General features: G+C 40.4%; 2 protein-coding genes across 3 annotated transcripts in view; one reads left to right on the forward strand and one right to left on the reverse strand.

Annotated features, from left to right (window-relative positions):
- LOC106567764 (dystrophin-related protein 2) overlaps positions 1 to 3020 on the reverse strand; it is a 32562-nt gene extending 29542 nt beyond the window's left edge. The window contains exons 1-2 of the mRNA XM_014137470.2: positions 2725 to 3020; positions 2384 to 2519 (exon numbers count right to left, since the gene is read on the reverse strand). Of these exons, the coding sequence (XP_013992945.1) occupies positions 2384 to 2519; positions 2725 to 2727 (139 nt within the window). The 5' untranslated portion in view covers positions 2728 to 3020. The remainder of the gene's footprint in view (positions 1 to 2383; positions 2520 to 2724) is intronic.
- A 6148-nt stretch (positions 3021 to 9168) lies between these two features.
- LOC106567765 (nuclear FMR1 interacting protein 2-like) lies at positions 9169 to 19828 on the forward strand. Of its 2 annotated transcripts, none has more exons than XM_045692331.1 (4): positions 9169 to 9376; positions 10963 to 12633; positions 14052 to 14084; positions 14251 to 19828. In XM_045692331.1, exons 1-4 carry the CDS (start codon positions 9235 to 9237, stop codon positions 14301 to 14303), a joined length of 1899 nt encoding a protein of 632 aa, XP_045548287.1. In that variant the 5' UTR covers positions 9169 to 9234; the 3' UTR covers positions 14304 to 19828. The 2 variants fall into 2 exon arrangements, with proteins under 2 accessions (XP_045548287.1, XP_013992948.2); XM_014137473.2 differs by having other exon boundaries at positions 9175 to 9503.
- The last annotated feature ends 4699 nt before the right edge of the window (positions 19829 to 24527 follow it).

Here is a 24527-nt window from a genome sequence, read left to right on the forward strand (position 1 = left end):
GCCGTGAAGGACTGAAATCCTGGAGCGCCCGCAAGGTCCCCTTGCTCAAGAAAGCACATATACATGCCCGTCTGAAGTTTGCCAATGAACATCTGAATGATTCAGAGGACAACTGGGTGAAAGTGTTGTGGTCAGATGAGACCAAAATGGAGCTTTTTGGCATCAACTCAACTCGCCGTGTTTGGAGGAGGAGGAATGCTGCCTATGTCCCCAAGAACACCATCCTCACCGTCAAACATAGAGGTGGAAACATTATGCTTTGGCGGTGTTTTTCTGCTAAGGGACAGGACAACTTCATCGCATCAAAGGGACGATGGACGGGGCCATGTACCGTCAAATCTTGGGTGAGAACCTCCTTCCCTCAGCCAGGGCATTGAAAATGGGTCGTGGATGGGTATTCCAGCATGACAATGACCCAAAACATACGGCCAAGGCAACAAAGGAGTGGCTCAAGAAGAAGCACATTAAGGTCCTGGAGTGGCCTAGCCAGTCTCCAGACCTCAATCCCATAGAAAATCTGTGGAGGGAGCTGAAGGTTCGAGTTGCCAAACGTCAGCCTCGAAACCTTAATGACTTGGAGAAGATCTGCAAAGAGGAGTGGGACAAAATCCCTCCTGAGATGTGTGCAAACCTGGGGGCCAACTACAAGAAACGTCTGACCTCTGTGATCGCCAACAAGGGTTTTGCCACCAAGAACTAAGTCATGTTTTGCAGAGGGGTCAAATACTTATTACTCTCATTAAAATGCTAATCATTTTATAAGATTTTTGACATGCGTTTTTCTGGATTTTTTTGTTGTTATTCTGTCTCTCACTGTTCAAATAAACCTACCATTAAAATTATAGACTGATCATTTCTTTGTCAGTGGGAAAACGTACAAAATCAGCAGGGGATCAAATACTTTTTTCCTTCACTGTATGCACGCACCACTTTTCCGTTGTTTATTTTTTCACATTTTTTTGAAACAAGTTATTTTTTTCATTTCACTTCACCAATTTGGACTATTTTGTGTATGTCCATTACATGAAATCCAAATAAAAATCTATTTAAATTACAGGTTGTAATGCAACAAAATAGGAAAAACGCTAAGGGGGTGAATACTTTTGCAAGGCACTGTATAACAGTAAAAGTAACTATTATTTTCAACCCAGCAAGCCTTGGAAATCTGTGTTAAAGGTTTAGACATTCTCATCCTACCACAGAGAAAATCCTTTAAATAGTTAAATTAATTCACTCCTCAGGCTTTCAAATTATTTCATGAGCACTCTTTTTGAAGACAAGTCTCTGAAATAATGAACTGTACAATGCAGAGAAATAAAATGGTTAATACGCTTAGCTGAGCAGAAAATCTAATTAATCTGGTGTTTTCAGCCAGAGAGGAAAACAAGTCAACACCTCTGTCTCTGCAAACTAACACAGACACACATACGGGATAAACGAACAAAGCAAACATTCAAAGTAAATCAACGTCATACGTAAATATCAATATTTGTCTATTGTGCAAAGACATGGCTTTTCCCCACAATAGCATTCAAGCTGTGGCAATTTGGTATCAGCATAAACAAAGCACTGATTTGAACCCATTTTAAGCAGACCTCAGAGTTCCAGCAGCACTATATTAGTATGGTAATAGTATGGTTACTGCCGTTTATTTTATTTAACCTTTATTTAACTAGGCAAGTCAGTTAAGAACAAATTCGTATTTACAATGACGGCCTACCAAAACGCAAAAGGCCTCATGCGGGGACGGGGGCATGGGATTCAAAATAAAAAATAAATACAATATAAATATAGGACAAAACACACAACAAGAGAGACAACGCAACACTACATAAAGAGAGACCTAAGACAACAACATACTGTAACAAGGCAGCAACACATGAGGCAGCAACACAGCATTGTAGCAACACAACATTGTAGCAGCACAAAACATGGTACAAACATGATTGGGCACAGACAACAGCACAAAGGACAAGAAGGTTGAGACAACAATACATCACACAAAGCAGCAACAACTGTCAGTAAGAGTGTCCATGATTGAGTCTTTTAATGAAGAGATTGAGATAAAACTGTCCAGTTTGAGTGTTTGTTGCAGCTCGTTCCAGTCGCTAGCTGCAGCGAACTGAAAAGAGGAGCGACCCAGGGATGTGTGTGCTTTGGGGACCTTTAACAGAATGTGACTGACAGAACGGGTGTTGTATGTGGAGGATGAGGGCTGCCTTAAGAGTCTGGCACATACACTTTAGTACAGACACTTTAGTAAATAAGGCAAGTGCCTTCACATCCCTCTATGTTGCCTGAGTGACTGAAAACCAAAGACACATTATTAAAAGATTACAGTTTCAGAGTAGTACACATGCTTGACTGTTGTATTTCTACTTACGGTCAATGTCCCTGGTCAGGTTGGTGGTCATCCTGTTACAGAGCCCTGATTCCATTCCATTGGAGTGACTGTGGTCTGGAGGACATCGCATAATGTGCTGCTGTTTCACATGGATCTCCTCATGCAGTCTGTGAGTCTTTAACATACAATGACAGCATAACAATCTCAGACTGCTTACGACTTCACATTAGTTAATTGCACTTCTGGGCAAATTGTGTTATACAACTCTTGATTGGTATGAAGGAAAATACACAACTTACAAACTATTATCAACTACATAGAAATGAATGACTCCAGATATCAACACACACAGACAAAAGTGATTCACATCTGAATCTTACCATTGTGCTCAATCGTTCCACAGACTGGACAATGTTCCGAGGACCACCAAAAGTCTCTGTGGCTCCTGAGAGAGAGGACGTCCACAATCTGCTCACTGCCACACCCGTCCTGCTGCATCACCCACAGCGCCAAAAGGAGGAGAGAAATTGAAAAGCAAATGAAAGCGAGCAGCCAGCAGCAACGGAGCCGATGAGGATAATGCCACATTAACTCATCCTCATCTTCACTGCACTCAAGTAGACTTCCAGAGGACAACACATGCACAGGGACCTCCAGCGCCTCATAGAGTAGGCTGAGGGGGAAGGGAAGGGTGAGGAGGGGAGGGGAGGGGGTGGCTGAATCACTGGAACTGGCAGTGTCTAGGTTCTCTATGGGGAAGGATTCTCTTGTGATGTCCAATATTACATATCTTCTGTGATGAGATGTCTAGTGGTGCCTTATGGTAATCAATAAGTAAATGGGAAATAGTGGGGTTATCTTCATGCTATAATGAAAGCTATTCACAGTTCAAGGTCATTTCTTATTATGGCATGGTAGTACCCTTAGGACATATGTCTATACAAGGATTAATATCAGTATGTGCTTCTAAAAGCCAAATTCAGAGTCGCTCTCAGTGGTCAAACATTCATTGACTACCAGCATTTAAAGTTTATGAAATCTATGGGATCAAATCTATAAACTAAGAAATGGCACCACCTGGTGCCTGGATAGCAATTTACAGTAGCTCTAACAGGGGAAGAGCTGTCCACCAGTGGTGTAAACTACTTTAAAGTACTACTTAAGTTGTTTTTTGGGGTATCTGTACTTTACTTTACTATTTCTATTTTTTACAACTTTTAATTTTACATCACTACATTCCTAACGAAAATATTATACTTTTTAATCCATACATTTTCCCTGACAACCCAAAGTACATGTTGAATGCTTAGCAGAACAGGAAAATTGTGAAATTCACACATTAATCAAGATAACACATGGTCATCCCTACTGCCTATGTTCTGGGGGACTCACTAAACACACATGCATCTTTTGTAAATAATGTGTGTGTTGGTGTGTGCCCCTGGCTATCCGTACATTTTAAAAACAAGACAATGGTGCCATCTGCTTTGCTTAATATAAGGAATATGAAATTATTTATACTTTTACTTTTACTTTTGATACTTAAGTATATTTAAAACCAAATACTTAAAAAACTTCTACTCAAGTACTATTTTACTGGGTGACTTTCACTTGAGTAACCTTCTAATAAGGTATCAATACTTTTACTCAGCGATGACAATTGGGTTATTTGCCCACCACTGCTGTCCACCACACACCACTCAATAAATGGCTACAACAACACATATTTGAAAATTCTAAATTTGTTCAACAATATTATCTAATTGGTATGCTTTTCACACAGACAGTTTAGTATGTCGATTAAATTATATCCTGTGTGAGTTGAATACCAGCTAGAATGAAGCACATTACAGAATTACAAATTGTAAAAACCATTCTGCTGTGCAGCTAGTACCCCACAATGTGTGTCAGCCATTGTGATAGATAGAGGACTCTAGATGGATATAACCAATGATGTATATACACCAAATGACTGACAATGGGTACTGTTTTGAAATCCCGCACCTCCATCTTAGCACTCCCCCACCAGTCTAAAATATTTTATTAATGTATACATTTGTTTTTGCCATGTTTATTCTATTACAGACACCTTAATGCATACTTTTAAATTATATGTGATCAACAAAAAATGTAAAATAATTAAAGTTCTAATGTTACTGTACTGACTAAAACAATAAAATACTTAAATACATGTAATTTTGTCTTTGAAACATTTTACTGAAATACTGTAGAATTCCATTCATTCCTTTGGAGGAATGCTCCTTCAAAGCCTCCCACTGGCCAATACATAGCATCAGCAATTCAGGGTTTATATACATCACTGGGTATAACTCGTTTTAATTTCGACATTGCCATTGAGGGCTTCTACCATTTTAAAGTAGTCAACTGGGTGGGGATTCCTCTGGGTTGGGAGCAATGACTGTATATATGAATGGACAAAGCTATCGATCACGTGACACCATTCATACCTATGTGAAGACTCAATAGCGCATTGAAGCCAAATGAAGTCAGACATAACATGCGCAATTTGAGCTATTATAGGAAGTGACGTTGCAGGTTAGCTCAGTGCTCCCTCTCTCATTGAGTAACTCAAGTTGAAGGCCTACCAGGCTACTGCAGGCTGCCATTAGCAACTAAATTATCCTTAATTTCTTCTGTGGGTGATTTTAAAATAATCGGTTCAAGGACATACAGTGCATTCAAAAAGTATTCAGGCCCCTTGACTTTTTCCACATTTTGTTACATTACAGCCTTATTCTAAAATGTATAAAATTGGTTTTCCCCTTATCAATTTACACACAATACCCCACAATGACAAAGCAAAAAATGTTTTAGACATTTTTGCAAATTTATAAAAGAAAAAAACTGAAATATCAACATTTACATAAGTATTCAGACCCTTTACTCAGTACTTTGTTGAAGCACCTTAAGCAGTGATTATAGTCTTGAGTCTTCTTGGGTATTGTCACGTCTGTGTCTGCGTCTGCGTCTGCGTCTGCTCCTGCTCCTGCTCCTGCTCCTCCCCTCCAGCGTACAACGTCGCCAGAGTACTAACCACCGGTCCTGGGATACATCATTACGCACACCTGGCACTCATCATTAATTGCACCTGTGACTCATTATGATTCACACCTGGACTCCATTACCTTCATTTCCTCCCCTTTATATGTCTCCCTTCTCAGGCCGGTGGTTTCTGGTCCCCTAGCTGATGCTGTCCCCCACGACACACCTCCACCCCTGGACATCAAGGGGAGCCCGGCGTATGCTGTCAGATCCCTACTGGACTCCCAACGTCGTGGGGGTCGGCTCCAGTATCTGGTGGACTGGGAGGAGTATGGCCCAGAGGAGCGGTGTTGGGTTCCGGTGGAGGACATTCTGGACCCAAACATCCTCCCTGATTTCCACCATTCGCCGCCTGGAACGACCCGCTCCTCGTCCTCGGGTCGTCCTGCGGCTGGAGCCGCACATCAGAGGGAAGGGGGTACTGTCACGTCTGCTCCTTCTCCTCCCCTCTGGCGTACGACGTCGCCAGAGTACTAACCACCGGTCCTGGGATTCCTTGATTCACACCTAGACTCCATTACCTTAATTTCCTCCCCTTTATGTCACTCTCCCAGGTTCACTCACCAGTTGGTATTGTTATTGTGTATCGGCATACTGCCTTATGTTAGTGTCGTGGTCTTGTTTTATTAAAGCGTTTCACCTGCACCTGCTTCCGACTCACCGCCCCATCATTACAGGTATGAGACTACAGGCTTGGCGCGTATTTGGGGAGTTTCTCCCATTCTTCTCTGTAGATCCTCTCAAGCTCTGTCAGGTTGGATGAGGAGCATCGTTGCACAGCTATTTTCAAGTCTCTCCAGAGATGTTCAATCGGGTTCAAGTCCGGGCCACTGAAGGACATTCAGAGTCTTGTCCCTTTGCCCAAGTCTGAGGTCCTGAGCACAATGGAGCAGGTTTTCATCAAGGATCTCTCTTTGTACTTTGCTTAGTTCATCTTCCCCTCGATCCTGACTAGTCTTCCAGTCACTGCTGCCAAAAAACCCAGCCACAGCCTGATGCTATGATCACCATGCTTCACCGTAGGGATGGTCCCAGGTTTACTCTAGACGTGACGCTTAGAATTCAGGCCAAAGGGTTCAATCTTGGTTTCATCAGACCAGAGAATCTTGTTTCTCATGGTCTGATTTGTCCTTTAGGTGCCTTTTGGCAAACTCCAAGCGGGCTGTCATGTGCCTTTTACTGAGGAGTGGCTTCCGTCTGGCCACTCTACCATAAAGGCCTGATTGGTGGAGGGATGTAGAGATAGTTGTCCTTCTGGAAGGTTCTCCCATCTCCACAGAGGAACTTTGGAGCTCTGTCAGAGTTATCGGGTTCTTGGTCACCATCCTGACCAAGACGCTTCTCCCCCGATTGTTCAGTTTGCCCAGGCGGCCAGCTCTAGAAAGTCTTGGTGGTTCCAAACTTCTTCCATTGAAGAATGATGCAGAAATGTTTTGATACCCTTGCCCAGATCTGTGCCTTGACACAATCCTGTCTATGAGCGCTACGGACATTTCCTTCGACCTCATGGCTTGGTTTTTGCTCTTACATGCACTGTCAACTGTGGGACATTATTTAGACAGGTGTGCCTTTCCAAATCATGTGCAATTAATTGAATTAACCACAGGTGGACTCCAATCAAGTTGTAGACTCATCTCAAGGATGATCAATGGAAACAGGATGCACCTGAGCTCAATTTCGAGTCTCAAAGCAATGGGTCTCAATACTTATGTAAATAAGGTATTTCGGTTTTATTATTTTGTATACATTTGCAAAAAGTTCTAAACCTGTTTCCACTTTGTCATTATGGGGTATTGTGTGTAGATTGATGAGGGAAAAAATGAATTTAATACATTTTAGAACAAGGCTGTAATGTAACAAAATATGGAAAAAGGTTAGGGGTCTGAATACTTTCTGAAAGCACTGTACATCTGCTGTATTAGAAGCAATTATTGGTACCATGATTGTCTTTGAAGAAAAAAATATTTACATAAAGATTGCCTCCATTCACTATAATGGGGGATCCTGTTTTTTGCTAACAATGCCTTTAGTACCGGGTCGGTCTTGAATTTCAATGAGAGGGGGAAGTCTTTCTCCTCTGGTCAGGAGCAAGGGGCCAGGGTTCTGGTCTAGAAACACGGTTTCAACTGCTCCTATAGTTTTGCTTCTGTACCTCGGTTTAACTGACATCCGGGCCCTGAAAGACAATTTCCATAGACGGCCACATAGAAAAGTCAGATAAAACATTTCTGTCGTCATTATTGTGGATTACGTTTTTCTGGACCCCGCAAGGTTGAAGTTCACCCCTCCCGCTCTTTAAAAAAATGTAATAGAATTTGTCAGCCAGACTGCCACTCACAAAGAATAAACCACCGATCGCTGTGCATGGTGCTGAAATTGCGACATGTCTATGCGGCTGCATACCTATTGAATCAATTATAGGCTCTCTGTGAAGCCAGGGCATGTATAGCTTTGCTTTGGCTAATGGATAAATGTTTATTGGTAGGTGTATTTGGTTGTCATTTTCTCATGTTAAGCCTAACATTTCAAGAAGCTATACACGGTGTTCCAATGCTATCAGTTTGAGACTTCTAGCTGGTGGCAATAAATACATTACTTGTTCAGTAATTAAAGTTGGAAATTCAAACATTGCCTATTGTTATATATATATATATATATATATATATATATATATATATATATATATATGCACAACTCCCTTTTGTCCAGTTTCCCTGATGTTGCTACGGCAATCAAACTGTTTTTACCATCCCTATAACTGTCGCTTCTGTGGAGAGATCGTTTTCTAAGCTAAAACTCATAAAGAACTACCTAAGAAGCATTAGGCTCTCGGTCTGAAATGCGCTTTTGAACACCTGAGTAAACTCCACTCAATGCACCGGCACCGTCGTAGCCTTCAAAACAATTAATTTGCGGAGACTGCTGGGGTGTCCGGTACGCCAGTGTGATGTCATTGCTGCTTGCACTGCTCCCTGCTTTCACTGAGTGCTAGTGTGCATGTGAAATTGGTCTGTATAATCCGGATGCAACTCGGATAGATAGACAGTCCATGAATCGGACATCTTGGATATTTCAGTTGTAGGGAGCTATCAGCCAATTGTCAGAGCATTGTCTTCTTCGAATTTGAATGCCTTTGGTTTGTAAATGGATTTTAGCTATATCACCACCATCTAGTGGCCACAATAAATAAATGAATGACATGCAGGTTTTGGTTGAGTACACCAGCACTGCAGGTGGCTGGCGGGTAAATCATAATGAATATAGCCTCAATGGCGCTGCCCATGCTGTCATAGATGCCATAATAGCCCAGATACAAAGATGAGTCCTCTATCTATCTCTATGGTCTCAGCAGATCTCAAAGGTCGTGAAGACCACTTGTGGCATTTCACATTTGTTTGAATTCTATATAATCTCGCATAAACTTTTATTTTGTTCAACCTGTATATGTATGTATTTACACTACCTTTGTTTGCAATGATGGTGGGGAACCACCAAAAATAGTAGACTTTGATACTTTTTAGACATACTGCTGACGTTTACAGAGGCCTGGAATAGCTTCCGTTTGTCAGTCGCGTTGATTGGACAGTAGACCGTGGGAAGATCTTAATTTGAATTCTTCTCGCGTCCTCTCTCCTTCTCAAAACCCATTGTATGAGAAAGCCAGAGGTACCGCCCCTCTGGTCTTCTCCTCCAATGGGTTTTGAGAAGGAGACGAGGAGAAAGGACGCGAGGCGATACAATTGAGATGGTCCCTGTTTCTGCTTTCACTTGCCCAGTGAGCTACGGCGCACACTGGTAGAAGGACTCGGATATTCTATAACACTTCAATGGAGGAACAGCCCAAAGATCGGGCACAAGATAGACGATATCACCACTATGGAGAAGAAAGAAATCATATTCAATACAAATCATCTCTAAAAAATGATCAGATCTACTTCCAGTACCAGGAAACGCAGACGAAGAAAACAGGTTGGGCCATCCGGAAAAGTTAGCCAGCTAATACAAATTACTTAACTAGCTAGATAGCCACATTATTACCGACGTCAATGTAGCGTGCTAGCTCGCAGGACAGTCATAGCAGGATGGTAGCGAGCTGGTAAATATCAATTTAACTTATTAGCTAGCTGTGACTAGAGTTGAGTATGGCTAGTTTAGGGATAGTTAAACGTCGCGTGACAGCTGTCGCTGGTGGTTTGACAGAGGGGATTGACCTTGTGCGCCGGTTTTACCACCCATTTCTACATTTATGGTACTCTGACAATTCCCCTGTTTGACTAATTAGTCATTTTGTAGTTCAATTATTTTGTGACGTGAATACGTTGAGTTTATCCCACAAAGTAAGGGCTAATTTGGTATGAATTCCGTGAAATATTTTGTTAACAAAAACAAGCCGGCTCCACTGGAATGTTCTGAATTGCCATTTCCTGTCGGCCATGTTAGAAAATGCAAGCGGGGAAGCTAACGAGCTAGCTGGCTAATCCTAATAACGAGAGAGTATATAAAATAAGTTTCAATGTTATTTTGTTTACAAATTACCACTTGGCTGCAGTCAGGGCTACAAAAGCAAGATGACTAGTTACCTAACTTAATTTTGAGACTTTCCAGTGATTAAATAACTACTGGAGCTAGTGCCAGACATTTTACACTTACGCAGCTGCGGCTTGGTCGGGCCTGTTGCGTCTAACTAACTAGCCATGAAGCCACGCAAACATGTTAGCCTGGGTAGATGACCTGAGGAGTGTTAACAGTTAGAATTGTCTTTTCAGTTAGCTGATTGATGCATAGGATTTAGATTTTTAATAAACAATTCTGAAACAATTGCTTACTGATGTTTTTAGCTACATGATTTGAAATGTAATTGTAGCGTCACCAGTTTCTTTAGACTAGTTTAGACTTGATGGTATGCATGCAAACAAAATTGTGCATACTTTGAACCCTCTCTTCAGTTCAGATAAGGAAAATAAAACGCTTAACACAATTTGTTATTCTATAACATTACATAAGATGTTATTTGTTAACTCATATTGTATACATATCTCTTAGGAGCAAGATGGCAAATCATTAATTTAGTTGAAAGCTTTGTCTTTAGACGCTAGTGTGGTAAGTACTGTTGAATTCGCTAAAGTCAGGCTCAGTCACACTGACAACCACCTTCCGGTTACCAAAAGTTATAGGAGTGTAGGTAATGGCTATTTCTACATACAGCACACGTTTTTCTGAAGTGATTTAAGTATGGTATCTGTTAACAAGTAGGCTATGGGACTATTATGTTCAAGGGAATCTGATCTGGGCACTGGCATGGTTGCTTGCTACCAGCTGACCTATTCAGTCTAAATTGCCATGATACAGCATGTCTTATAAAGGCCTCACCATGTTTCCTGCAAAAGGAGCTTCGAGGTTGCATAGGTCTTGTAAACAGATTAGGGCTGTTAGTCCCTCTTGATATAGAGAGGTGGTAGGGAATTATGGAATTTCCTTGGACTTATGTTTGTGTGTGTGTGTTCACATGTTATTGTATCACTGGCAGTGCAATTTTCTTTTGTTTCCGTTTACAGGCAATGGGAAAATAAACACCAGTGACGTGGAGGGGGAGAAGATACTGTCTGCAAATTATTTTTTTTGTATCCCTCGACCCACCAACAGCAATGGTAACAGACATTTGATAAACACTAATGTAAAACAGAACTCAACACGAAAGGTTTATACCACTCTTTCAAAAATGGACAGCAAAGAAGGTGTTGATCACAAGAAGAAGATGGACAGTGACAAGGACTTGGATTTCGCTAATGACTATGAGGGAAAGCTGTTGGACAAGGAGTCTGCATTGCTTCTGAATGGGGTGGTAAACTCTGCTCATATTACCAATGGTTACTCCATCAAGTCACCCCCTGACAACGATGGCAGTGGCTCAGAAAGTGGATATACTACTCCTAAGAAACGCAAGGCCAGACGTAACAGCATCAAGAACACAGAGCATGTGACAAGCGAAAAGGAGCGAGCCATGCAGCAGGGTAATGCTACACAGGAGCCAGAGGCTTCTGGACTTGAACCAATGGAGAAAGCGGTGAACTCGAGACTTGTTCATAAAGCAGATGCCCAGACAGCAGTCAGGCAGATGGTGGCCCCAGAAGTGGCTATAGATGAGTTGCAGAGGAAAAACTCAGACAGTAAAACTGCTGCAGTTGCCCTTGGTAAAAAGTTTGAGGATAGGCCCAAAGCCAAGCTCTCAACCTCTTCAAAAGAGGACTCTTGGACTTTATTCAAGCCCCCTCCAGTATTTCCTGTGGACAACAGTAGTGCTAAAATAGTGCCCAAGATCAGTTATGCAAGTAAAGTTAAGGAGAACCTCAACAAAGCAGCCCAAGCTGGAGGAGAGGTACATCCTCCTCAGGTGCCTGGTAGATTATCACAGGTCCCCATGTCTGCTATGAAAACCATCACCTCAGCTAGCGTTACTAATGGTTCTGTTTCTGGAGATGGAAATGGTTATCCCTCTGTCGGTACCTTCTTCACTCCTGCTGCTAGTAGTATTCCACCAGCCCCCTCTCTTCCATGCGGGGAGAATGTAGCATCCTTTTTGGACAATGACTGTAGTTCTTCAACCAACCTTACAGCAGATCTGAGAAAGTGTACTCTTTTCATTTACCCCCTAAACCCTTTAAATATGCAACCTGTGCTCCCGAGTGCTCGCCAAGTGGACACCCCGGCTGCTCAGACAAATCAGAAAGCCTTGGGGGACATCTTCCAGAATCAGTGGGGGCTGTCCTTCATCAATGAGCCAAATGTGGGGCCAGAAGGAGGAAGCGGGCCGGTGGCTGCTATGGAGGGAAAGGCTACGGTGGTCACATTTCAAGGGGAGCCATGCCCTGCTGTTGCAGCTGAGCCAGGCCTTGATGCTAGCCTATCAATCCCAGAGCCTTTGCGTCTCACTTTGGCTCAAGACTCAGAGAAAAGGACTAGTGCCTCAGCTTGCCCCCCTGCTACAATGAAGGGTGAGGATGGGGCAAAGGCTCAGCTGTCTGGACCGGATGAGACAAAGGGCGAGGCAAAGGGTCTAGGTGCACTTGTGTTGGCCTCTGGTAAAGACATTAGTGATGAGCCTGCACAGGCCCCCCTGACCAACCTGGTGTTGGGTCCGTCTAAAGAGCAGGCCCACTCTAAGAGCCTGGACAGAGGTAGCTGGGGGTTGTTTGATCTGAAAGCTGCTGTTACTTATCACACTAAAGGTAAGTCCTCTTGCTCTGCTGTGTCATTTCTATAAACGCATAACACATGGTAGTACCAGTGCTTGACTTGGGATGAAAGAGGTGCAGGCCCATTAGACCATGTTCACAAATGTACATTATGCTATAGCTAGATCTGATTATTCACTGCTAAGGGTTCATACACATTTTGACTGATGGAATTTCATGACTTCTAACAAAATTTCTATGACCAATAATTAGTGGTGTCTCCTACATGAAAAACTCTTCGCAAATGTGGTATTGACACGAAGGCTGCTGGTCTGTTTTCTATATGAGCAGCTGATGTTTAGGCTACAATGTGGTGTTTTAGAGCGGGGCTTGAACAAAAGCCTGCACACCCAGTAGCTCTCCTATAGGATGGTTGGCCACCCTTGATATAGAATATTACAACCAAATACTTTTGTATTTATTCAGTTATTCCCTCATTCAGTGAATCAGAAATAACATTGATAAGTTAGGCTACTTCAAAGCAAGTTAGCTAACTAAGACATGTTTATCTATAACCTTATAAGGTTAAAATATCTATGCACAGCATAGAAGTTGTTTGTCGATTAGGCTATTGGAATATTTTTACCGTCGGAATTGCATGGCTAGCCTACTGTTTTAATAGAGGAATCCCAGCTTTCCAATAATGGTGTCAGATTTATTTCGCAATAGTGCTGGTGGAAAGGCATTACAACATTAATGCTTATAGCTAAATGGTTAAGTAGCGAGAGAGCTTGTAGTATGACTAGTTATGTTTTGAATTGGCTATATAGTTAGTCTATCATTATTTTATAGGCTACCTCCTCGGGCAACGGCCCACTGGCACACATGCAAATGATGCACAGCACACACAGAGACACGCTGAAGGTTAGGCCTAATTCTGATTATGGCTGATAGATTGATAATGTACTGTATTTAGGAAAATGCAATATTAAAATTCCATGACTTTCCCTTATTTGACAACTTGGACCAGCGCATCCTGCGCATTCTCAATCTGCGCATTGTCTACTGGCACACATACACCGGATTCACAGACTAGTGGCAAATAAACCTGAACAAAGTGGAATCAGGAAATGAATGCCCACTCTCCATTGCTATTCCATGCATGTCCCACCTTCATTCCGCTTTGATCAACCTTTTTTTGACGCTGTGTGTGAATCCGGGCCAGCGATAGGCAACTTTGTTTCATAGAGGAGCCGGTACGCAGTTCTCAAAAAATTGGAGGTGCCGGTACAGCACTCCAGACAGCTCTGGCCCAAGTCGAGCACTGGTTATTACACATTGGTAGCTTTAACCTACTATTTCACTTGCACCAAAAGCTTTTAATCCTTTAGCATCACATAATTGTGTGTCTAATAATAAAATGTATTATGCACTTGGAGGTATTAATTGATCTTTGTTTTTTTTCTATACAGAAATGGAATACGTTTTCAATTTGCAAAAACAAGGTAAAGGTCTCTCTTCTGTATAGTGTTTTCAAAGTTGTGAAATTGGGTTTTCTATTTGATGTTCAAAAGGTATACAGCTGAAGTTTGAATAACATACATTATGAATTGCTAACTAAGTTCCACAGGGCCTACACACTGAAACATTTCTGTCCTTTCCTTCCTCCAGATCCAAAAAGAGTTGTCTTCTATGACAAGACCAAGGATGGACCTGATCAGTGAGGTAGTGATTGTCTGTCAACACTAACCTTCTCCCTACCTGGGTGCTGCAGTTATCTTTTTTGGTGGTTATAATCCCTTTGGAAAAACAAAATCGAGACAACTGTGATATTGGGACTGACGGATGAGTGTCCTGTGACAGACTTTCATTGGAATATAGAATGGGATAATGGGGACACATTTTTTGCTGGGGGGTGGGGGGCATCGCTGCAGAGGAAGACAAGGGGAGGGGTAATGTGAGGACATACAAATCCAAGTATTGGAATTAAGTTGAGCGCAGAAGCTTCCGCTGATGCTCTTGACTACACAAAGACGCAAACACTTGAAAGAGATATTGGGTGCCTCAGTCTCCCATGTGAACGGACACTTGTGACACTTTCTGCTGTGTTAGACATTGGTCTCATAGCGCCTTCCTCTGGGTGTTGAGGAGAAATAAGATGAAGGCCCAAACTGCACCTCCCAAGCCTTTATCCTGTTGCCCATTGAACTATATGGCGAGTATCGGTCTGACAGTAAGATGCCTCAATCATTTTATGTCCTCATGCATTCAAATTATTCCAATATATGTAGATCTGTGCTATGATTTATACATACACATCAGTATATGTGCAAATTTGAATTCATTTTGAAATAAAATGAACTATAAGCTCAGATAAGAATGCCTTGAAATTGAAAGATTACGAGAAGACTGTTAGGCTGCAGGTTAAATGATAAATATATTTGAGGGAAAGCATTTGTCTTAATTACTTTAGTGAAATAACTATGCCCAGCAAAGAACTGACTGCTGGGTGTCTCTTGATACCTATTTTGTTTGGTATGGTTTAGCGATTTCAGATGTGATCTACAGTAGGAACAAACTTCCAGAGCACAGATAGTTTCATTCTAATTGGACACTTCTCTAAAGACGGGTCATAATCTTGTGGTTCGGTTCTCACTTTTTGGTAGGCATGCTAATCAGTTGAAAAAAGTTTAATTATGTAATTGTCTTCATCTGAGTTTTGCTTTTGTTTATTATTTTGACTCTTCTTAAGCCCTTGCAGTTGTCAGTCCACATATTTAATTAATTTCAAATGAAGATGGATGTAGGCTATTCCTTAATTTGTAGCTTCTCTTGAGCTATTCACCTTATTGTGGGAGTTTTCTGAAAGATGAGAAGTGACTTATTGTGGCACAAGGGCTATGTATGTGATTTCTTTAAAAAAAATTGTTTTGGTGTATTTGATCCGTAAGAGGCTCAAGATGTCAGTAATTCATTAGACCTACCTAGGTTATATCTGCTGATACTACATGGAGAAATGGCTCATTTCCTTATTTTCTTGCTCAAACAATTTGCTTTTTATTTGCTAGCCAACTTATTCAGCCTAGGATACTTTGTGCTTTTTCAGCATTTGGTCTTTTAATCTCTCTCTAGTTATGACAATGTATTTCTTGCACAAAGTATTGGTGTGGATGAGACGTGAGAAGTCGCAGTTTAATATAACCAAGAAAAGATGACAACCATCGCAATACTAATTATTTCATGTCGCAGACCAGCCACTCTTTGTTATACTGTTTGTAGAGATGTGGTGATGACGTTTCATAATAGAGTATCATCCAGTCAGTGTCTTTGATCAAAGTGGTTGTGTCGAGGCCTATACATGGCAAGGCAGGCCACATTTGGTAATACAATGAGTGGACAGCCACAATGTCATTGGAACTACCATCTTTCTCTTCTTTTTTTTGAGCTAAGGGAGGAAGTGTCTTAGTTTATTTTCTCTAGCATAAGTGATTTGTTTATTGTGTGGATTAATAGCACTTTATGTAACACTTTTTTTTTTTTATATATATTTTAATTACTACAGATACACATACTATATATATATATAAAAATGACATGAAATACTAACTTCTTTTAAGAATGGCTTTGGACTGTTGTTCTTTGTAAGACAAATGAATAAATACCGAAATACAAAATGTCACTCAGGTAGTATTGGTAAAGCCATGACAAAGTTGGATAATTTTGTTTTCTGCCAAATGGTTCAGAACAAGATCCTCGTATTGTGCTCAAATATGAATTGGAGTGATATTTAATAATGAACTACAGAGCTGTGATTAAAATACCAAAACATTTAGCTTGCAGAAAACACTGACATGGCTTGCAATCAGCTGTCATAGATGTTATGTAGGCTTCGAACCTTTAAGTTCTCTGTTCAGGAAATTTCACTTTAATAAGCACACTGATTTCCACCGGTTTCCACCTGTTATAGGACAGTGTGACATCTTACTGTCCTTGATTTATTTAAATGTTTTTTTCACCTCATCATTCATGGGCTGAAGCATTTCTGAGTGTACCCACTGCTGAATCCCAGTCCAGGTTATATGCAAAGGCAGGAATCTATGCCAGAGATTCCTAGTCCAGCCCTCTCTTGGGGTTCCTGGTGACCTCTTGGCTTATTCTTCCAGACAGAGGGAACTACAAGAAAGTCAAACACACCCCTGTTGTGTACAAAACTGTGTCTCACACACACTTAAGTTACTTCACTGTGGAATTCTAAGCAGAGGATAGACCTCTGGGACGTGGTAATTAAGACCTTTTGTTTTGCTTCCATTGTATGCTGTGTGTTGAAGTGTTATCAGATTAGCTCAGCTTCAATCAAGAGCACGGTATCTTATTTTGCTAATGCTGCACAATAGCAAAAATATCACTTATTGACTTGATTGGCAGCGGTAATTATTTTTGTGCGATGGACAACCCAGTTTGCAATGGTGGGCATTAGCGGCTAAAACTGTTGAGTTTTTGTGCTTTGATTGTTTATGCACAGTTGATGTAACTTCACTGGGTTCCCTAAATATTGGAATAGGAAACACCAGATCATAGCATGAGGTAAAAAAGCCAAAACAAGTTGTCTTTTTCATAACTCTAACCTCCTTTTTTTTAAATTTGTTAAAACATTTTTTTAAACTTTTGATCCTGAGTGGAAGAACAAGAAGCCCTATGCTTCTTTGTAAAACAGGGGGAGCAGTCTCTTGCATGGGTGTGTAGAAGTGTGCTAACAGTCCAAAGTACTTCATCTGTTCATTGTTTTGATTCAGACATGTCCCCTTATGTTGAATTTGATTCTTAAAGGCCCTGTGCAGTCAAATGTAATTTCCCGTGTTTTATATATTTCCACACTGAGGTTGTAATAATATTGTGATAATGACCAGAAATTTCAGCCTGTGTTGGTGGGATAGAGTTTTGGCCTGCCTGGTGACATCACTACGCGGTAAATTAGTTAATAGACCAATAAGAAAGAGTTCCAAACCTCTCTGCTAGTAACATCTAGGCAAGTTTTCAGTTTTCCCCCTCCCCATTCAGGCCACTCCCAGACAGTCCTAGCAATGCTTTTGTTGAGAAATTGTTCTTTGCTAAGAAGCTATTGTATTTTTTTTTTTATACTTTTTTTTTTCTCCAATTAAAACAGTCAAAAAGAATCACACTAAGGTATCTAATTGTTCCCAGAAATGATTTGATATTTAGGTAATGGCTGCATTGGACCTTTTTTAAGAGGGATCAGTGATCTCCAGGGAAATATTGCAAAAGTCTTCAAACACTTAAGCAAAATGGGTATTTTTGTTTTTTTATGTGCATTTCAGAAAACATATAGCTATATTACTTAACGATAGTGTTGTAGCCTGTAAACCAAAAACTGGTTCTTAATGGAGATTGTTTTATGAGCACTCTGCTGGGCAAGTGAGTGAGTTGGTGTGCTTTGTGTGATGAAAGAAAAGCATGAAAGTGATGAGTGTCTGTATTTTCAACCCCCTTAGGAGGTGCAAGCACCTCAAGGATACTCACACAGGCCTCTGCGTTCCGAATGATTGGTTCGGCCACTTTGCCTAGCTGTTTGGTGTGCGTGTGAAAGTGAGTTCTTCCAATTATATGCAAGTGTCCCATTTTTTTTTTTTTTTCAAGACCTCATGTTCAGGTGCCTGAGTGAAAAGTATGCTTTTACAGTAATTGTAAGTTTTTTTTTTTTTTTGTGTGTATTGAAAATTGTTACTAAAATGATGTGCCATTTTCTTTGTCCAATATTTCTTTCTAAAACATTTTGCAATGCTGTTGAACATTTCTTACAGCTTCATTTGTTGCTTCCTTTCACTGACATGGAAGAAGCTGAAAGCAATGTGCATTTTAGCTGTTTTGAATTAATTTCACAGCTCTCAATCATATGACCTGCAAATAATTGTTCAGTGGGCTTGCGTTTTGAATAAACTGCTTGCTGGTATATTCTAGTCAGTCCGTTGTTATGGTCTGAAGTAGAGCAACGTTGACTTTTACTTTTCAATTGATCTAACACGTGTTTAATAAGCTGTTTTATTTTTGAATTGTCACTTAATTTATTTGTAGTTGCACAACCAGAGCGAAACTACTTTGCTTTAAAGGAAAATGGGGAGAATTAGGCTAAGGTGTCTCATTTGATCATAACACAGACCTACTTTTCTAAAGACCATTTTCGTTACTGTATATTGAAGCTAAATTCTCAATTTTATATAAAGCCCCAATGTTCAGATCCTTGTGGCTGAAAACAATGTTAAGCCTACTCCTTGCTTAGTTTTGCTATTTATCAGAGTACACATGATTTTATGTTCAATGCATTTCCTCATAGTAATGGTGGCAACGTGAGCACTGAACACAAAGTGTTCCTGATAAGAATTTCTCCCTGATGTTCATCACGTGTTAAAGGGGAGTAATGTACTGTTTGACAACCATCTTATTTCAAGTTTGCCAAAGGTACAGTACACAACTCAGATATTCAGCTACTGTATGGTCCATGCACTTAGATTGGAAAGACTTTGATGGTTTAAGCCTAAGCCACCTGTTGTCTCAGCCAGTCAGGTTTGGGTGGGACCACAGCAGCTGAATGCCATTGTGGGAGTCTGTATTTGTTAGGGCCCCCCCCTCCAAAAAACATAAATAGAAATAACAAATACCAAAAGTGCTGCTTCTTCCAGTTATCGATTGTCTGTAATGGGAAATGCTGGACTTAGGATGAAAATGGAGCACAAAACACTGTCTCCCACTTTTTGCTGTCCATGCCTGCTGTTAAAATGTTTTTATATGGGGGGGGAGTGGGCGTGCGCACGCATGTTTACTCTCTTTGGCACCTGAGATATTTGTAGACACACACATCGCTATTTTAACGACAAGGAAGAAGTGTTTTATTTCTGGGGCTCCACAGTGCTACTGCGGTCATACGGAATATGTGTCTGAAGATTACAGCTGTGTGGTGCCAAGTCCATCTCTGTACCAGTTCTCACTGTCATATCTTGTGCCTGTTGATGAGTTATCAATCTGCTCCAAGTAAATTGACCCCTCAGAATTTGAGGCAACAGCAGAAAGTGTATTTTGTTTTATAATTTGACATTTAAGTGTTAATGTGACATCTGAAATGGTTTAACAAATGCATCACATTATGAGTACCTAAATGTATTTTTTTATTTTTAAAGCATGATATCCCTTAAATTCCAAACCAATGTAATAAATTAAAGAAATTCAGTGTTCACAATTTCAGTTTCCATTAGTGTTACATTTCCTTTAAAAATTCTTACCGGTTTCAGTTGTTTTGTTCTCCCTTACCCTAACATTTTCAATTAAAATTTCATTGCATGGAAATAAAGGATTTCACAGTAGGTCTGGGACAAGACTTGGAAAATTGAAGTGCACCTGATTCCACAGGAGGCTGGTGAGGGGAGGATGGCTCATAATAATGTCTGGACCGGAAACCATGTATTTGAGTTCGATACCATTCCATTTATTCCGTTCCAGCCATTACCATGACCCTGTCCTCACCAATTAAGGTGCCGTCAACCTCCTGTGCCTGAATCGACAATAGAGCCCCACAGTAGAGGTGTCATAATACCCATAAAACCTAGCGGTGGTTCCAATTGTTTTTCCACCATTCATTTTTACCATAAGGTTTTTTTTAGAAACCCTTAAAATAAAGGGCTGTGTTTCTCATCGGCTTACCTGGCGTGACGTTTTAATAACCATAAATCTCTCCCGGACAAGGTGAGTTACCAATATATTTGGCACTATTTACTCTGATTTTAAAATGCTTTTAAAATTACCATCAAAGTAGACATGCAAGACTACAAATCCCTGCAAGCTCCTGCACGTCATCTCTAACTGACACCTTTGCTAACAGGTATTGTCGATTTAAAACTTGCACAAAACAGTTCACAGAATTGTCCATTTAAAGAAATGTAGCCAATTTATTCATTACTACATTTAACTCACATAGTTAATCCTGAGATTCTTACCTTTGCCTCGATTCGGCAGTCTCGTCCAGATTACGGCATTTGTGGTTTTTTTTTAAATAATAGCCAAATTCACAGCTAGTTAGCATTTCATTTTTGGGGGGGAGGATAAATACAGACGACTATATTGATAAGTCACCTTGTCCCAGAGAGATTTACACGGTTATCAAAACGACATGAAACACAGCACATTTTAAGTTCCTAAAAATGAATGGTGGGAAAATGATTGGAACCATTTCCCTGTTTGACTGCTAGGTTTTATGGGTATTATGACTCATACTGTGGTACTCCATCGCTGAATTGCTATGAAAATGGAAGGTTGCTGCAGCACCTGACCATGTGCTATAGACGGCTATGTTGGTGAGCATTGAAAGTTGAGTAATACCATGTTTTATTTGTGGCGCCATTCTTCCATTTATATCAGTATTTTGGGATGAACAAATGTTGAAACCAGATGGAAAAGGGGTATACATTGGTCTGGAAACCAAAAAAGGTTGCGTTTGTAATTCTAAACACAGTTCCTTCTATGCTACAGGTAGAGAACAAAACACGGAAACCCTCAGTGGTGGAAAAAGTACCCAATTGTCATACTTGATTAAAAGTAAAGATAACTTAATAGAAAATGGCTCTAGTGAAAGGCACCCAGTAAAATACTAATTGAATAAAAGTCTAAAAGTATTTGGTTTTAAATATACTTAAATATCAAAGTAAATGTAATTGCTAAAATATACTTTATCAAAAGTTAAAGTATAAATAATTCCTTATATTAAGCAAACCAGACCGCACCATTTTCTTGTTTTTTCAAATTACGGATAGGCATGTGCCCATTCCAACCGTCAGACATAATTTACAAACGAAGCATTTGTGTTTAGTGGGTCCGCCAGATCAGAAGCAGCAGAGATGACCATGGATGCTCTCTTGATAAGTGTGTGAATTGGACCATTTTTCTGTCCTGCTAAGCATTCAAAATGTAACTTTTGGGTGTTAGGGAAAATGTATGGAGTAAAAAGTACATTATTTTATTTAGGAATGTAGGGAACCAAAATATAAATAGTAAAGCACAGAGACCCCCCAAAAACAACTTAAGTAGTACTTTAAAGTATTTTTACTGAAGTACTTTACACCACTGGAAACTGTGGGCAAATGAGGAACAACAAGTACCCAAAGCAGAGGCTACATTAGGTAACCCATTCATAAACATTTGAGTCTACTTTAGATAGACAAATTCATGTTTTTCTGCTATGTCTGGAAATAATCATGAGTGGTAAAGTGCTGTCCCAGTTACCCTGACAACACCCCCATCTCCTGGTGGTCCTGAAACACTGCAGTATAGCTATTCATATTGTGGCAAGCAGTACTTCTTGGGATTGGGTTTGCTGTTAGCTAGAATTAAGCTATGTAAAGCTGATGGCTGTGTGTCTGTCTTTGTTTCTGTGTGTCTGGACTTTCTGCTTCTCTCAGGTCTCAGGTGCTGAGTAACAGATCTAAATTGTTTTCTGATCTACTTTGACTGATCTGCCTCGCTCAGTGGCGTCCATCTGCAAAGCCCAGCTGGAGTGTAACGCACAGGAAGAGAGTGGATTTGAACCTCCATTCCTGAAGCCAGAACATCAACCCACTTGTTCAATATTGTTCTTCTCTCTTGGTTTCATCCATTTCCTCTCCTATGCGTCTGTCAACCTTAGTTAGGTGTTCTACTATTTATTTATGCATGTGTATCATATGTTTGTAGCTAGTTAAGGTTCACACATCTCTTATCTGATTAATCCTCTTCCAGGCTCACAGCCCCAACCAACAAGCATGGCTTTAAAAACAAAAATTCAGTGTAGACTTGATATTTATCTAAGAAGCATAAGGCAATGTATGAATAAATCAGTATACACATCTCTTTTCAATAGTGTATGAACTATGTACTGTATGAATACTTTCCAGTAATAGCCGTGTTATTTTATATTAGTGCTGAAGTTTGATTTGGGAAAACCTTTGGTTCTAATAATATCCTGTGCAGTTCTGGCTGCGCCTTGCTCTCCCTCTCCCATCCTTCCCTGTTCACTGCCAATGAACCTGTCTCAGCTGTTTTTCATTTTTTTGCTTCCTCTGTCATGAGGTGTTTATACCGACACAACTTGCTTGTTTAACCCATTGTGTTATACATGTACTCTTTACTGATCTCCTTTTTGTACTTAGTGACAAAAGGTCTCAGAATATTGTTGTTGATTTCTGTCTGCAGGAAGTTGCCCTGCTATGTAGGGCTGCCGGAAAACGTGTGGCAACCATACATTTTCCAATTTTGATGCATTTATATGTTGATGTTGCATTTATATTTTTGTTCAGTATATAGTATGTGAGCTAAAAACATCTTTAAAGTATTCTTTTTAGAAAGTTCCAATGTTAGTCCCCACTACAACTACCCAATACTGTCACAGTTCACAATAAGGTTCCATTTGTAAGGGGTTTATAAAAGGGTTATAATTGTTAACGATTATTTAATTATTTGTAAATGTATAACCATTAATAAATTGTTATTTCATTGGTCAAAATAGTGCAATAACTGGTCAGTGTTTGCCAAGTAGTGAGCCAATATTTACCTCCAGTTATTAACAATTTATAAATGCACTTACAAATGCTTATAATATTGAACCTTTATGTATCACCATGCAACCTTATTTTCAAAACTTTGTTCTGGTCTTTTGTGGGAGTTAAATCTGCGTTTAAGGGAATAGTTATTTTCTCACTTTTGGGTGTGATGTATTGGTGCTCTGTCCCAGGACTTGGCCCACCTTTGAACAGCCCCAGAACATTATTCTTCCTCCACCAAACTTTACAGTTGGCACTATGTATTCGGGCAGATAGCCTTCTCCTGGCATCCGGCAAAGCCAGATTTGTCCTTCGGACTGCCAGATGGTGAAGCGTGATTCATCACTTCAGAGAACACGTTTTCACCGCTCCAGAGTCCAATGTCGGTGAGCTTTACACCACTCCAGTTGACGCTTGGCATTGAGTATGGTGAGCTAAGGCTTGTGTGTGGCTGCTTGGCCATGGAAACCCATTTCATGAACAGTTCTTTTGCTGACATTGCTTCCAGAGGCAGTTTGGATCTCGGTAGGTAATGTTGCAACCTAGGACAGACGATGTTTACGTGCTTCAGCACTTGGCGGTCCCGTTCTGTGAGTTTGTGTGGCCTACCACTTTGCGGCTGAACCGTTGTTCAGCCGCAAAGTACTTATGAGGTGTTTGACAAAAGTCTCATATTTAGCTTTTTGTTTTAAGTTTAATTTCACGATATATTATTAAATACATATGAGAACATGATATCATGCTTTGGTTTAGCATTTCAGTTCATCTTTAAAGAAGACAGAAGACTGCGTGAAAGAAACAATGTTCACAAGATAACAATCTTTGGCATGATATAGTTAACTAGCTAAGTAGATCACGTTCGCTGGCTAAACGTTTGCTGCCAGCTAGCTAGCTAACATCAACATAACAGAATTTTCATGCAATTTGTTTAGCTAGTTTTTTTGGATTAACATGCCAGCTAGCTAGTTACCTAACCTTTGAACTCAGGTACTGTCTCTAGCTAGGTAACTTGTTAGTTAGCTAGCTAGCATCCTTTGTCAGCACACTAGTGGTTACAATGTTAACAACCAGATCTCAGAGCATTTACTTAAATCCGAGACACTCCATTTAGTACAGGGGCTCCCAAAAATGTTTGGCCTACGACCCCATTTTGATATCTGAAAATTCTCGCGAACTCAACCATGTGAAATAAAATACATGTAATTAACAGCCAATGTTTACTTTTTAATTGGGTCAGATAGCTATGGCAGTCAATTGCAAAACATTCAAACAGTATTTCTAATTGTATTCTCAACTCACCTAGTTGTTGTAGTTTTTACCCCCTCATCGTTGCAACTCCCCAATGGGCCTGGGAGTGGCGAAGGTCGAGTG

This window comes from Salmo salar, chromosome ssa13 (assembly GCF_905237065.1).
Source record: "Salmo salar chromosome ssa13, Ssal_v3.1, whole genome shotgun sequence".
NCBI classification, from domain to species: domain Eukaryota; kingdom Metazoa; phylum Chordata; class Actinopteri; order Salmoniformes; family Salmonidae; genus Salmo; species Salmo salar.